We start from the raw sequence: 16,243 nt of genomic DNA on the forward strand, positions 1-16,243 counted from the left end.
AATATTGACATTAATAAAAACACATGATTACATAGTGCGTGTATGCATAGATTGCGACTCTTGGACCCAGTTGGTGTGATGAATGTTTTTTTTACTCAGAGCTCGTTGATGGATTTCAAACTTGCAGCCTTCCTAGGGGGCTGAGAATGGCCATGCCCTCGGCAGAGTGTGGGTGTTGTTGTATAACACGCAGATGTTGGTAACCAAGCATTATAGACCACAGGAAAATCATTGCTTGAGTGAATGTTTATGTCAGAAGCAGCCATAATCATAACCCGTGGCCAGCTAGATACCAGAGCAGTGATGAAAATCACAACTACAGCAGGAGCTTTAGCAGAAAAAGGAAACAATGCGGTCAGAGGGTGATGTTCTTCAAACTGCTTTGTTATAAAAGTCTGACCAGGATGGAGACACAGAAGGTGGGATTTACCCTAACCCCAACTCCTCTTTCATTTTTAGTAATAATCCAGCTTTCAGTGCTCGAAAACAACTTCAGTCAGGAATGTTCAACTGTTGAGAGGAAATATATGTTCTCAACAGAGTAAAGTTAAAAATGCACTCGGGGTAGAAAATGCAAAAAACTAGCTTAATTGCACAACTTTTTGTTTTGTGCACAAAAGCCTCACTAAAGAGTCAAAGGTTCAGTCACTGCTCTGCCTTAGTTTCCCTGGATACGTTTTCTCCAAGTCCTAATTCAGTTTTCTCCCAGTCTGAAAGCAGTTTACTGCCAAGTCAGGAGTAGATTGCAGATGTTTTCTTGGGACTTCTTAAATGGTAGATTGATTTTCTTGGTTGAGTTATTGGTCCATGTGTGGCTCTGCAGAGGAAGAGTGGACATGATGAGGATATTCTGAGGTATTTCATCATTTGCTGTAGAATATATGTTCACGCCTCCACTGACCCAATTCTGATCTTCACTGAAGCTGATTGTGACATTCCCTTTGAAGAAGGCAGCCAGGAGCTACAGAGCCACATGACTCTCTGTAGTGAAAGCAACCAATCACAGTGCATGGATTTGCGTAGATGTTGAGAGCGTTTATTCATAGATGCAGCTGATGGATGCAAAATATGGATTGCTCATATTTTCTGTTCTAATTGGTTCGTTGGTTTATAGCTACGGAAAAATAATCTATGGGTTTTGTGTTGAATATTCATGTGGATTATTCTTATTTGGTGCTCAATGTAAAATTGCCTCCACTGTCCTATTTTATTGTTAAAGTCCTCTGTGATCTTCTTACAAATGGGGAATTCTGCCTTACAGCGGTCTGAAATGGGGATCTCTGTGATGAGGCAATGACTCAGTGTGGATACATGAAGTTTTATACTGTCAGAATATACAAGAAGTCAACAAAGCATACTGTATGTGCAGCACAACAGTGTTAGGATCAAACCTTTATTCATGCCAGCTGGGAAACGCTACGTGAGATTTGACACGAGTCATCTCTAATTAGGATCAAATAATATAAGTGTCATTTTTTTCTACTTTAAAACAACTCTTTTTTTAGTAACTGAATTTCATCATTTTACTTGTCACTTATGATAATGTCAGTAGTATAGTATTTTAGAACAAAGACTGCGACATGTTTGGAAAGTGACACTGGCATACAGAGAGTAGAGCCATAAAATATAAAAAAATGGTTAATATTGGTATTGGATTTTCCACCAATGTTTTTATTTATTTTTTAACTGTGGGAATGCGAAGCATAATATCTAATTTGTAGAATGATAAATCTCTTACTTTTAATGTTATTCAAGATTTTGTGCAAATTTTTGTGATCATGCAATGATTGAGTGGTTGATTAGGTCTGCTAGTGTGTCACCTGTTGCTCTTTTACTTTTAGTAATACTGCTGTTAAAGCTTTCTGCAGCTACAGCTACAATTTATAGCTTAAAATGTTGCTACAATCTTCTACTTTTTTTTTGATAATTATACTTTAAGTAGGAAGGTTTTGCAATTCCTCTTACTTTGCTTCCACAAGGTGGACTTTTACTCTCAGTTCTCCATGGACAGCTGCAGCTCAGTGTGATCAGAGCCTCATTCTAAGTTCACGCAATCATGATGAGGACCCTGGTTCAAGTCCTGCTCTGGGCAATTTCTGTAACTCTAAATAAGTCTTTGTTAAATCTTCAATTTCTGAACAAAATGCAGTTATCTGTGAATTTGCATTGTTGTGGCAAAGTTTCTAGTTTAATTTAATTTTCTTCTTTTTTTACACATTGCCCCTCATGACTGCATTTTATTGTCTTAAATTGATCTTTTCTTAACAAATATACATTTTTTTGGCAAAAACACCTAACTAAAGCACCAACAGCTTTCCCTAAGGAAGGGGATGAAAAACTTTATTAGGTGAAAATACCTGAAGAGAGATGTCAGTTTTCCCCTCATCGATATTTTAAAAATCAATATGTAAGACAATATATTGGGAATGATAATGCTCTTTTTCCATAACTGAAGTTGAATTAGGTTTCCTATTTTGCATTCATGATGTTTTATGTGGAACACAACCAGTGGAGCATCAAATTAAAAGGCTTAACGTGTTAATTCCATGGAGATATATAATATGACCTAAAATTAGGTTGGGGAGGGGTCTGTGTTTATATCGGTATCGGTTGATATTGGAAATAAAGTGTTGGACTCACAGCAGTACCTGTTATAAACAGTGTCACTGTTCAAGTTGGGATACGTAAGAGCTCCTGCAAAACAGTCTTGGCATGACCTAATTCATCCTGCTGAGAAGTCCAACTACATCAATGAGGTTTTTTAGTGGTTTCACATTCACACACATTAGCAGGCACAAATTAGCCTTCATGTTATCACAATTTAACTCCCACACCATTGCATGCAAGCAAACAAAAACGCATTTGAAAAGAACATTCTGAAGCAAATTCAAAGAAGCATTATTAGTGCAAAGTTCCAAAAGTCTCATTGAGACCAAAATAAGCACAGTTTAACTTCCTCTTCCTGTCAAAGACTCTGACTTTAGTCCATGTTTTTGCCTGTATGAAAAAAGGAAAGCGAGTATAGGAGCATGCTCTGTCTCTAAGGAGATGCAGAGGTGGGGCTTAACAGGAAAAGATATGGTTGAGTGTGTGATGGATTGGCACTATAGTCAGAGCAACTGGTTGGTGTTTGGAATCTAAATAAACCAGTGTTTAACTAACTGGGTCAGGTTTGAAGACTTAAGGAGCCTCTTTATAGTGACTGCCATGGCTGAAGGCGGCTTCACGGCTCCCTGAATTACACGCAAAGTCCAACAAACCATCAGGGAAATGAAGTTTTAGTAGTTTTGAAGAAGATTTATCAGCTGTCAAGCAAGAATGTTAATGATATGAAATCCTTTAATTGTGCATTAAAGACAGTGGCAAACCTTGCTTCTGTTGTGTAAGCTCATAGTACAGGTGACTTTATCACAGTAACACTAGTAAACAAAAGAAAGAAAGAATATAAATAAATCAAAACACGACACAGCATGCAGGTTTGCGTTCAACAACTATATTTGTTCTATAAATGATGTTGTTTTTGTCTTTTTGAACCAGTGGTGGCAGCATTCCTATGATAATTAAGAAATGTCATGTGATAAAGTCCTTTTGTACAGGCCTGCAGGCTGTGCACACAGAGAAGAGAATTGCAGATGTTAAATAAGTAAGTGACTAGTAAAGTTTTGTTAATAGAAAATAACATAAAATAGTGTAAAGTTAAAAATGCCATTGACTTTAAAAAAGCTAAATCCTTTTGTTGCCACGTACAGATTTGCTGTGCACCAATAATGATCATTTTCACATACACTATTACATCCACATCTACAAACACCAAATGAATGAGTGCAAAACCAAGCTTAGAATAAAGAAATACATTATCAGTAAAAATGGTAATAGGATAAGATTGTATCTTGTTTGAATAAGCTCAGTTAACCCCACCTAATTAAACAAATCCAGCAATCCCTAAGCTAGTGTTGACTATTATGGAGCCAGAAATTGGTATTACAGAACTTGATAGTATTCCCCAAGCTTTAGTTTGGTAAGTAGAAGTATTTATTACAAGAATTGTTGATTTAAACTATCATCCAGCCTAAATTAGTTGAATAGCAGAATTTGTTGTGGAATTACGAACATTGATTAAAAACAATGTTTCAACAGAAAATTGCATATTTCTGCATTAAGATGAATCAATTCATTAAATTCAATTGAATATCAATCTCCATCAGGACTGGGGAGGCGTCTGTTATGAACTCAGTTGTAGTTGTGGAGGACACATCCTGTATCCACACTAGGCCATAAATCCACAAGGCACGCACAAAATGCTCAAGGAGACGGCTGCAACATGCAGTCGGCTTAGATTACATCAAATCCATTCCTCTTGTCTGTACTTGCCTCGTGCAGCAGGGGAAACACGATCCTTCTCTGTGCTGACAGTGCCCACCAAAGTGTTGGATCACAGCGGCTCGTGGGAGAAGCTATTCTTGGAGAAAAGTAGAAAAGGCTGTTGAATAGTAATAGTATAATCCTATTATAATTGCACTTATTAGAGAAAAGGTGATAACAGTGTCAGTTTTTGATGAGTTATGAAACTCAGACTGCTTCTGTCTCTGACTCATTGCAATTGCTCATGTTTCAGCTCCATTATTTAAGTAATGTTACAAAGTCCTTCCCTACACTAAAAACCAAGGGTTTAGGGCTGGTCAGAGCAGGCATTCATTTAGTCAATGTTTCACACAGTCAAGTTGATTTCAGCTTTATAGTAAAGTGGCTATACAGCAGCTCAGCTCTGTTTGTAGCTGTGTGGTTATAGGATTTAGTGAAAATGTGATGGCGAAAGCTAAGGGCTGGTTGAGCACAGGAACATATGTCATTCTCTAAGTCAGTGGTTCTCAAACTTTGTTGGCTCAAGTACCCACTTTCTCTACCCTTTGAATGCAAGTCCCCCTCTTTGTCTGACTGACGAAATTGGAATTAAACAGTATTTAGTGCCATTAAATTTGTGTATCATTCGTTTTTCATTATGTAACAAAAACTTGAAAAACAAAAAAAAAACACTCATTTGATATGTGTTTCAAAAACCAAAATGAAAAAACAGAAAACGCCTTGTTTTTCAAATTCCACCTCTTTTGCTTCGGTACAGAAAACGAAAAAAGAACACCTTTTTTCGTTTTCTCCATTACCGATTTGCCAAAGTACGTGACCTGGAAGTGAAGCGTTACACATTCTGAGATATCTTTAGCTCTGCAACACTTAGGAGTCTCTAAATCCTCCGAAATGTCCGTGAGGAGGTTCTGTGCCCAACACCAGCTAAAGCGAAAAGGACACGTTTCGGATGCACAGTTGGAAGCAGCGATCTTGTCATGCCTAACTGCCATTAGCATAGCCGTTAGCGTCGATGAGAGTACACTTCCGGGTCACGTACTTTGGCAAATCGGTAATGGAGAAAACAAATAAAGGTGTTAGTTTTTTGTTTTCTGTACCGAAGCAAAAGAGCTTGAATTTGAAAAACAAGGTGTTTTCTGTTTTTTCATTTTGGTTTTTGAAACAAATATCAAATAATGAGTGTTTTTTTTTTATCGTTTTTCATGTTTTTGTTACATAATGAAAAACGAATGAATGAATGATACATGAATTGATTTCTTTAGTTTATTTCTATAGTTTTTATCATTGCCGTTCATCTCCTGCCTGGTGTAGGACCAAGACTGACCCTTGCATTTTCAGTTCATGTTCTAATTAAGATAATTTCTTATCATTTTGTGTCATGTTGTTGTTGTTTCTGTTCTTTTTTTATTATTATTATGTTTTTCTCGTATTTTGTGTGTCTTTGTTGTCGTTTTTGTGTGTTATTGTTGTGATTATTGAAATTATTCTCTCTCAGTTGTGTGTGTTTTTGGTGTCATTTTGTGTATTCTCTTGTTTGTCTATTTTTTAACTGAGGTATATGCCTTCGCTGTGCCGCCTTCAATGCGCTGCCTCAAGGTCATAAAAAGACAATATAACTGAATTTTATACTGTCAATGCATTATTATTGATTTGTTTAGACAGAAATGTATTATTGAGATTAAAACTTAGAAATATTTATGATTTATTTCCATTGTTGTACTAACACATCCAAGAACATTGCTGGAGTAGTAGTAGTAGTAGTAGTAGTAAAAGTAAAAGTAAAAGTAGAAAGTACGTAAAGTATAAAGTTTGGGCTGACAATTTTCAAGATTTGGCCAATTTCCTATTAACACAAAATGGAGACTATCTCGATACAAAATAACACGATAAAAAATAAAGGATGCATCTCATTGACTTTTTTAATCAAGAGGCCAAAACAGAAGTTCGTTAAAAATTCCAAACATTTTATATTTTTTTCCCCCCATATTAAATTGTCCTCACTCTGTAAGGGGCGCTAACGTGCCAATTTCTGTATTTCCACATTGAGCTGGTTTAGGGCCGAGAGTTTAACGACTGATTTACATTTGACGCAAATCAAAGTTTGTATGTGCAAATGGGAGCATTTTCAAAAAAACTTAAATTTTCAAAAGGTTTTGGCCAAAATGCAGGTTATCAAAAATCTATAGATACTTTTGATGTTCCATTTCTCTCGATGAGCAATTTTAAGTGAAACACCCTAGGAGGAGTAGCTATATATATATATATATATTTTTTTTTTTTTTTTTTTTTTTCAAATTTAAAAAAAAAAAAAAAAAATCGATCTGGAGACATTTTTAATCAATCTGAGAATCGCACGACGTAATATTTTTTTTAACACTCCAATGATTATAACTGTTAACTAAAGATGAACATTGTAAAGCCATATTTGTTATGCTTTCATATGCTAATCTCTCTCTTTCTCTAGTACCCGCTGTGCAGTGTGCACTGCTACGCTAATGTGTACACTGGTATTTTGGTCCTGTAGTGCCATGGCGTACCCTCATTTGAGAAACACTGCTCTAAGTGACATACAAGCGAAGCATGTTTTATACAGTACACACAAGCTTTACACACAGACCAACAGTCGTGCAGATTGTGCGTCAGCGGTTGCTTTACTGGGGAAAACTCTGACCTGAGGGGAGCTACTGTAGCTGCCATATTACTGCTCTCCATCTCTGACAGTCGGGTGCTCTGACCTACTTTAGCCACAAGACTTCTACTATTGTTATTTCCAGCCACTTACAACAACTTGACGTCACTCCATGTTGAGAATTTAGGAGTTTAATTCCTAATGAAGAGTCTCTGCAGATGTTTAGGGCTGTAATAATATAACCTGGTCTCAGATGTTTACTTAAAGCTCTGCTGCTAACCTTTACTCTGTCTTTTCCTCCACACCCTGAAGGCACCACTGGGCATGTGAGGATTACATTTAGTGGTTTTCAGTCTCACTCACAGTGAGGTAATCCAGCATGAGGCATTAAAGACCACACAGGGCTTCTCACAGAGGGATGACCACTGTGGAGTTTAGGGTTTTCCTCTCCTTTATGTCATACTTACATATACAGGGACATGTTTAATTGAAAAATATAAAGTTGCTTTAGCTCCCGTCACTTTTTTACCTTCGCTAAGGAGGTATATTTATTTACTGGTGTTTATGTATTTGACTGTTTGCCTGTTAGCAGGAATATGCCAAAAGTGATTTACAGATGTTGACACATTTTTAAACAAAGATAGACCTTACGCCATGGAAGATTCCATTCAATTTTGGATTGGCTCCAGATCAACATATAGTACTGATTCTGGATTAGTTTGAAAAAATAAATAAATAAATCCCTCAGCATTTGCATATTTTTTTTAATTCATATGTCGATTTTTAATTGACTGATCTCTTTTAAAATTTGACTTGGTTATGTCGGGTTGGTTCTTCATTACCTCGCCAAGTTTTATCAGGATCGGATCCGGGTGGCGCATTCTGTCATGATTTTTTCCAAAAAATGTGGGTTCCCATTCCCATACATTTAGACCTACTTTGTCATTATTAATGAGGATAGAGATTTCTTCCAAGCTTTTAAAGTGTGAATGATCATTGATGCCAATACCTGTAAAAAGAGGAGATTTGGTGCTTGGCAGGCAGAGGTTTGCGCTCTCTGTCTGCTTTTGTTTAAAACTATTATTTTTAACATTTACTTCAGTAATCCACTCTCAAAATAACAATAATAATGACAATACTTGTTTTGTTATTTTAGATCAGAATTCATTATTTTTTCCATTTAGCCTGAGGCTGTACCTGCAGAGAGCAAGGTATCATTACAGACCAAAGAATCACAGCACTCTGCACACCCTGTAGTTAATAAACCACTCCATGCCTGTGATATGAAGGGACGTACTGGTTAATGTAACACTTTGCGTCAACAAGCATTTCAAAGCAAAGGAAAAATTGGATTTGTAAGATTGTTTTGGGTTTTTTCCTTTTTTACTACTAAAGCCCCATTCGCACGGTATAAGTATTATCTGGGGACCCCAACATCTGCTATTTATGTGGGGCATTCACACAGGATCACCGAAGCCTGAGATTTTGCTGAAATTTGACGTGACGTGAAACAGTGTGAGTTGATGTTAAAACTACTTTGCAGGCTTTTGACCACAGCTCGGTGCTGTGTTACTGCTAGCGCTAGCCAGCTGTATTAAATAGAAGGCCACAAACAGGAAAAAAAAATATTCTTACCGCACAGTGCAAAGCACGACGTGATCTCCCATTTGCTTCTGATATTGCTCCTTCTCCTCAGCCTTTTTTTTTTGTTGTCGTACGTTACGGGCCGATAAGTTTTTGCTGGCCTGGGACCCAAAAGGTTTTCTAAACACTCCAATGCAGCCTCCATTCTTTGCCAAAAGTAAATAAACATGCGTCCCGGAAACAAAACACAGAATCACGCATCAGATCCCGCCCATTTCTTACCAAATCACAGAGAGGCCCATTCACATTGGATTAGTATTATCACAGGACCTCGGGGAAATTTTTACTTCAAAAATTCGCATTCGCACGGGATTAACATCACATTCTCCGCAATTTTTACAAATCGCATGTGGTCCTTAGGTAAAACTAATCCTGTGCGAATATTGCTTTAGAAAACTACATATTTCTCACATTGGTTGAATTTTAGTTGGTTTAAGTCAAACTAGTTTGTTGAGGGTTCATCGCGGAAACAGAAAAGTGGAGTATAAACATCAAACTCTTCAATGATGATTGAACCTAAACAGAGTACCGTAGTAACCCGAGGACTGGCCACACTCAGCATTTTTCTGATATTTGAGTGTCAGACTCTCACACTGACATGCACACCGTCAGCTGTGCTGGTGCATCCCTTAGCCTTGACCCGTTCTGCCCCCCAAGTCATGTGTCCTCACTCTGTTTCAACGCCACTTGTTGGTGAGACACTGTGGAATATAGAGATAAAGAATAGGCCAAGTGTAAACAGAGAGAATTTTTTATCTGGATGACTTGGAGGTGGATAAACAACAGTTGCTAATGCCACTCTACGTGAGGAGAAGAAGAGCGAAGGTGGGGATTAGCAGCAGGAGACGAGCTGCACTGCTAAAAGGTCGGAGAGAGCTGATTCTTTCATGTCTACATAGTGTATGATCATCAACTGCTAGGATTCATATACATTCAGCTGTTCGTCGCTCTCACAGTTGTTAAAAGAAAAAAGAAGGAGTTGGTAAACTGAGATGAGTGGATTTCACAGAGGGTGACGACCCCATGGGAGAAACAAGATACCATCAAAATGGTAGCTCGAAAAGTTTATTTTAGCTGAAATGAAGTTTATTTATTTCTCACAGTTTTTGGCTTTTCAACTTCAATCTCCATAAAACACAAATCAAAGACATATTACACAACTTATTAACACTATAAAAGCCGTGCACAAACACTGAAATCAAATATTAGGCCTGATTTGAAGCACAAGCAAGAGAAAAGGAGAATGTTTTGAAAAGGATACTCACACTAAACACTTTTCACATGTTGGAACCAAACCAATAGGCTGAACTATTTGTCTCAGCTCGGAAAAAAGCAAAATTAAACAATAACTCTTCTCATAATCAAATGCCTGACGAGAAATAAATGTCCAAATTCTGAACGGTGCTGTAGCTTTTCCAGAATCATCATTGACGACTACCTGATGATGTTAGCTCAGCAAAACTGTCCAATGGGAAGATTTATGTTGTACTTCTCAGGTGAAGAAAATCCAGTTATTACTGTGATTACTAATATCACAATTAGAAAAAGTTTGAGGTGTCAAGACTGTTAGGAAACTTGTTGATGTGTGTTTGAATGGATGTTTTCAGCCCGTATTGCTGTCAAATTACATGTTTAAGGTACACTATTCAGTGGCTTGTGTTTATTGCTAAACTGTTCACAGTGGGAGGCAAACCTTTTCTAACAAACACAGTCACATGTAAACAAGCAGAACAGAAGCCTGATCGTACACAGGATGGAAAAGAACAAGCAATAAGTGAATGAAAGCAACTATTTACCTTAAAACTCATAATATGAACAATACAAGAAAGCAGGTACAACATTAAAATTCTATATTAAATATTAGAATAATATTTATACAAGATTAAAAAGAAATTAAATAGAGGTTTAAAACAGTGAAACAGATTTTTTAAAATCTAAAAACAAGGTTGAGAAAAGAAGGCAACAGCAATTGTAAAACAAAAAAAAAAGAACAAAAAAACTACAATGACGTTGATATACATAGGATTTCTGTTGTAATTGTGTTTTCTTTTCATGTATAACACTGTAGGAAAAAACAAGAAAGTTTCTGAGAAAATCAGAAGCTTGGATGCAGACCCGCTGTGTACTAAATGTTTGATGGTGATTGGCAGCTCCTAATAACTGGTTACAGATCAGCACCTTGTGAAGTTGTACATGCTATGTGCATCGCTTTGTAGTGTGTATGCACACACTGGTTCTCCAGTAAATATAGCTGCTGGTTGGGGGTTTGCTGATGACTGTCATAATTACAGGCTGAGCTGTCCAACAGCTGAGTGTGGAAGGGTTTATGGGAACCCCACAGAGCTCTCAGGAAGGGCTGCACTCAGGATTATGCAGTGAAACGTACAGATAAGAGGGAACAACAATTAAAAGTTGGTCTGGTTTGAGTCTCAATAGAATATTAGACTAGTAGTAGAAGCAAACCAATGACACCTTTAGTTTACAATGGGGTCATGGTCTGCTAGTTAGGAGTAAAACTCATGCCAAAACATACACACATTTTTTTTTTTATCATGCATATTAATTCACAAACTAACCCAGAGTGGTTTACAAATACAAAACAACATTCAAACTAATGCATTTTGTTTTGCAAATAAGAAACATAACCATCAAACAAATACAGCATGCTTGAGAAACAATAACAATATGCATTACACATACAAAGAAACATTTATTCAAGTGCAAAAACTAAATTCCCTTGAAGTATACAAAATACATCATTTAAGTAGTAACAGCAATTCTACAATTATTTAAAACGAAACTGTCATTTGGCTTGTGTCACTAATTTTCCACCTTGCCAATTCACGCACAAATGCTCTTAAACTTTCTAAGAAAATGTCCTATTTTTTTACTTGAAGGACATTATTTTTGTACATGATGACATTTTTCTTTGTATGTGTGAAACATGCTGTATTTGTTTGATAGGTACTGTATGTTTTTTATTTGCAAAACAAAATGCATTAGTTTGTTAATGATGTTTTGCATTTGCAAACCACTCAAAAGTTTGTTTGTGAATTGTTGGTAGTAAAATATGTTTTGTGAGGTTTTTGGCATGATTTTAACTTGTACATGTATCTTATTTAGCCCCATATACTGTATGTACACTACACACATTGTATTTGTATATCACAATGTTATGGTTTGTGTTTTCATTAAATTGTGATTATATTAATTTCCTGGATCGATGGATGGACAATGATTCATGATTGCATGGGTTGCATATAATTTGCACTCTTGATGAAATATTGAATTGCAGTTCACACATTGAACATGGCGGCTTAACATTTGACATGTTCTCCTTAACCGTGTTGTCATCACTTGTATTTTAAAAAGGAATCTTTTGGGGATTTTGTTTTGGACAGATTGATTTGACTTTATTATCATCCAATAAAAACCCTTTAATAGGAGCTTTAACAAGCAATGGGGAAGTTGTCACACCAAAAATGGACATACGTGCCAAATCTTTTTATTAGCAATATAACAGTAACTCTTCTGTCATAAATAGGACACAGAAGCAGTTAATTCTACTATAGTAGTAGAATAGAGTAAATGTATTGATCCCGCAGTGGGGAAATTTACCGTCATGTCTGCTCAGATAAAGTGCAAGAAAAAAACCCCAAAACAACAGAAGGCAAAACACAGAATACCCAAAAGACACCCGAAAAATAGTGCAATGAAGGAGAGCAAGCACAACTATACAATAATAGAGGCTTCACAGAAATAGAAATAGATATAGTAAATAGAAATAGAAAAATATTACAAAAAATATAAAGAATATATATATATATATATATATATATATATATATATATATATATATATATATATATATAAACTATGACATTGACTGTTTTCAGCTGCATTTTCTAAAAAAAAATTTTTTAAAAAAACACACAACTGATTTTCACCACTAAAGTGTATGATGAGATTTATTTTTGGGCTGTGATTCAGACAAAGAGACACAGACAGGACACACTCCCGCCTTGATTCATTCCCTGTGGACCCGCATATATTACCACACACACTCTCCATCATTGACACCCCTCCGGCGGGACAGATTTTGGGGGTCAGTCAATGGTCGGTGGGGGGGTACAGAGCAGGCTTGCCCCGCCCCCTTCAGTGACATCCTCAGCCTGTGATTGGCTGCTGTTGTTCCGTGGGGAGCGCAGCAAACAAACAGGAATGTGAGAGTGGGCTGACGGAGGGATCGCTGAGTGTGTAGAAGCCGCCGCTGCTTGTTCGCGCACCGATTCACTTTCCATTGATCCATTGATTCTCAATCAGCGAACGTGCCGTTTACACCTCTGCGTAAAAAACGCATCTTTTACCCGCTGTGTGCGCGCGAGCGCGCGGATGGAGAGGCGCATGTAGACCGAAGACGAGAAGTTTACAGAGGTGAGTTGAAGCATCTATCGTCACAGCCTGGCTACAAAAAAAACAAAGACAAAAAACAACAAAAAACGGTTTTCTTGTGTGCGTAAAGATCTCAGCCTGGATCAGCCAAGCGTTCTAACTTAAATCTATCACGAAATATGTCACTAAATATCTCCCAATCCTATATTCATGATCTTTTTTTTAAAATTATTTATCTTTTGAGTGATTACACCGTCATAAAGTGTCGGTGAGTTTCAGTGCGCTCATGCTGGTTATTGCGCACTCGTGAAGTATACGCGTGAAACGTGAGAATAATTAGTTGGGTTTTTTTTTTTTACCAGATGAAATGGCCGTTCATGTTTGTCAAAGAGTGTGAAGGTCAGAGGTCATTGTGGCACGCATGATACCACCCACCCATAGTGGATCATCCAGCTAAACCAGTGCAGATAAGCATCACCTCAGCAGCAGCAGCAGCCTCTTTATATCTGCACATCACCACACTCTCTCACTTTTTTAAAAGCTTTTTCACACCCACTGCTACATAAATGTCATATTCTGTAGATGTCTAAAATATACATATATATATATATATATATATAATCTATTGCAGTGGTTCCCAAACAGGGGTACGTTTACCCCTTGGGGTACAGGAACACATTGCACTGGAAATGTTCCCAGTTGCTTTTTTGGACAAAATCACCACAAACTAACAGTACTGTCACTCAATATAATACCATATTTTCTAGTAATGTATTGAAACAGGATTATTTCCTGCTGTAGAGGCCATTTTTTTAATCACACTTCTGACAATAGGAGACAACAATTAGCTACATTTTACAAAGGAGACTGTATTTACCTGCTATTGAAGTTATCACATAAAAGTTGTAGTTTAACTAAATTCCACTTTAGATTCCACTCATTGTTTTGAATTAGTAGATCAGGCCTTAGAGAGCTAATGTTTAGAGGTTTAGGAGAGCCTGCTGTTCCACAAATGAAAAAGCATATTAAATTATGGAGAGGGTACTGGTTTGACAAAAATGTGAAGTGGGTACACGAGGACAAAAAGATTGGGAACCACTGATCTACTGTCTATAAGCCAGTCTGTTGTGCTGAATGGATCATTTAAACTGCTTATTTCTCCAGACAGCAGTGCTGTTTTCAAAGAAAATGCTTTCTTTTCTCCAAGGCTAGATGCTCCTTTATCGCTGCACCAGGTTATCTTTGATATGGTAAAGGTGGAAAAGCTTTGCTCTTTGCCAGGCTGTTATTGGGCCTTGGTTATTGGAAGCGGACTAGAGAAGAGGGTCCGTATGTTTGTGCAAAGCTGAGATGGGACTGGAAGTACTGGTAGCAGCGTCTGTTCCCAGACTCTCACACATAAGCTCTCCCTCACCTTCCCTGCACTCCACCAAAGCTGCCTTTCATTCCCACATCGGACCCCCTTTTTTCCTTTTTCCTTTCTGTCTTTGTCTGTCACTTTCAACCAAGACACACACACACACACACACAGAGGGAGCGAGAGAGAGACGCTCATTTTCTCCTCTTTCTCTCTAATGCCTCATTAAGCAGTTATGACTGTGGTTTGGAGGAAATTCAGGCATTTTCTCATTTTGTGTTTGTTTTTTTTTTTTTCTTCCTTTTAAAATCACAAAACGTTTTAAGCGAGGTGGGATGTGAAGAAACAGTAGGAGAAAGTTTATGATTCAATCACTAGGGGTGTTAAACCCAGAGCAATTTCCACATTTGCGTCCAAATCTGTACTTCCACTTCTAAACGATATGTACAGTATTGCAATATCTAAGCGATAAGTGACAAAACAGCGCCTGCATGATCTTTACTCAACAACTCCTTGATTTTGTGACCAATTTTTGTTGTGATATGGGGAAATTCTGTAGATGTTTATGGAAAAATGCAGGATTTTAGAAGAATGGCATGTTGTTTTGACAATTTGCGTTAAAAGAATAGCTGCAGTCATGTGATATGAGCGTGGGAAAATTGCTATTCCCTGTAAAGATTGTGGAGTTTTATTAGATTATCGAATTTTGAGTGAATGAGATATCAACAACTGAAATATTTGGTAATTATTTTATTATTATTGTTTTTCTCTCCAAAGTTTGCCGCCTCATGCAGGCCGAATTTAGGGACTCTAATTTTCATCGTGTTACCATTTTTTAATGACTTTACTGGCTATTAAACTTCCCAAAAATATACCAAACATGCTAAATATTGTTTATAGAGTCATTTACTGTTAATAATTTTACATTTTTTTATCATTATAATTATTATTATTATAGCTTTAGCTTTCTATTACCATTTTATACTTTATAGTTATCTTTTAAGGACTTCCAGGATTTCCTTGCCCAGCTGTACTATACCTCACTGACCATTGCAGCTTCAAATGTCTCTGAAACAATGTAAAAACACAACTTGAGAAAGTTATTTAGGTTTGTTTCAGGCTTCACTAAAGTACATTCAATATAGAAGCAGATTATGAAGGTTGTATAAATGCCAAAGCCCATGAGGAGAAAACTGACCTGCGGAGCATTGTGCAGGCGGCCCTGATAACTATTCCAGTGCCTTCAAGTCTATCAGCGTCTCACTGTGGACCACTTGACCTTATCTCTGTTCCAGAAACAGCAAACTGTACTTCTCAGGATCATTGCTTTCCGACGTGGGGGTGTGTGTGGGTTGGTTGGTGGATGTGTTCATTTGTGGTATGAACATATGTCTCTCCATCTGCAAGCAACTGTACTTTTAAGGATGCGAGATAGCATTCTTACAGGAGGAGTGTCTCCATATAGTTTTGACAGCTGATAGTCGTTTCTTTTAAGGAGTCTGAGCTGCAGGAATCTAAATCACTCTGTGATGATGAGGGCAATGGTTTTATAGTTTCTACCCTAAACAAACTGAGAGAGGGAAAGAAGTCGCGCTCACTGAGCGTCAGTGTGATCAAGATTAGGAAAAGTCGATTTTGGCTTCAACTGTTTGAGAAAACGTTTTTGTTTCCTGTGTATTTATTTGACTGATGAAGCGTACAGGTGCTTTTATGTCATGATATTATTAGAAACAAAGTCGTCTCTCAGCTTTTCTCACCTCTCCTGCTTATGTTCATCTGTGCAAAGTAACTCGTCTCACATGGAGTGACAAGCTTTCCTTTAGGTTTTGCTTTTAATGCATCCAGAGTCAGATAAAGCA

The 16,243-nt window shown here is 37.2% G+C and overlaps 1 protein-coding gene across 7 annotated transcripts in view; it reads left to right on the top strand.

Annotated features, from left to right (window-relative positions):
• The window catches only part of ripor2 (RHO family interacting cell polarization regulator 2), a 77,681-nt gene that overhangs the window by 17,516 nt on the left and 43,922 nt on the right, over positions 1 to 16,243 (top strand). Inside the window, exon 1 of one of the 7 annotated variants that reach the window (XM_028461511.1) lies at positions 9,303 to 9,500. The exons of 4 other annotated variants lie outside the window; for them this stretch is intronic. In XM_028461511.1, the coding sequence (XP_028317312.1) occupies positions 9,428 to 9,500 (73 nt within the window). In that variant the 5' untranslated portion in view covers positions 9,303 to 9,427. Of the gene's footprint in view, positions 1 to 9,302; positions 9,501 to 12,868; positions 13,070 to 16,243 lie in introns of those variants that run through there. 2 more of the 7 variants (XM_028461516.1, XM_028461514.1) reach the window with 2 other exon arrangements.

This window comes from Gouania willdenowi, chromosome 11 (genome assembly GCF_900634775.1).
Source record: "Gouania willdenowi chromosome 11, fGouWil2.1, whole genome shotgun sequence".
Taxonomy (NCBI): domain Eukaryota; kingdom Metazoa; phylum Chordata; class Actinopteri; order Blenniiformes; family Gobiesocidae; genus Gouania; species Gouania willdenowi.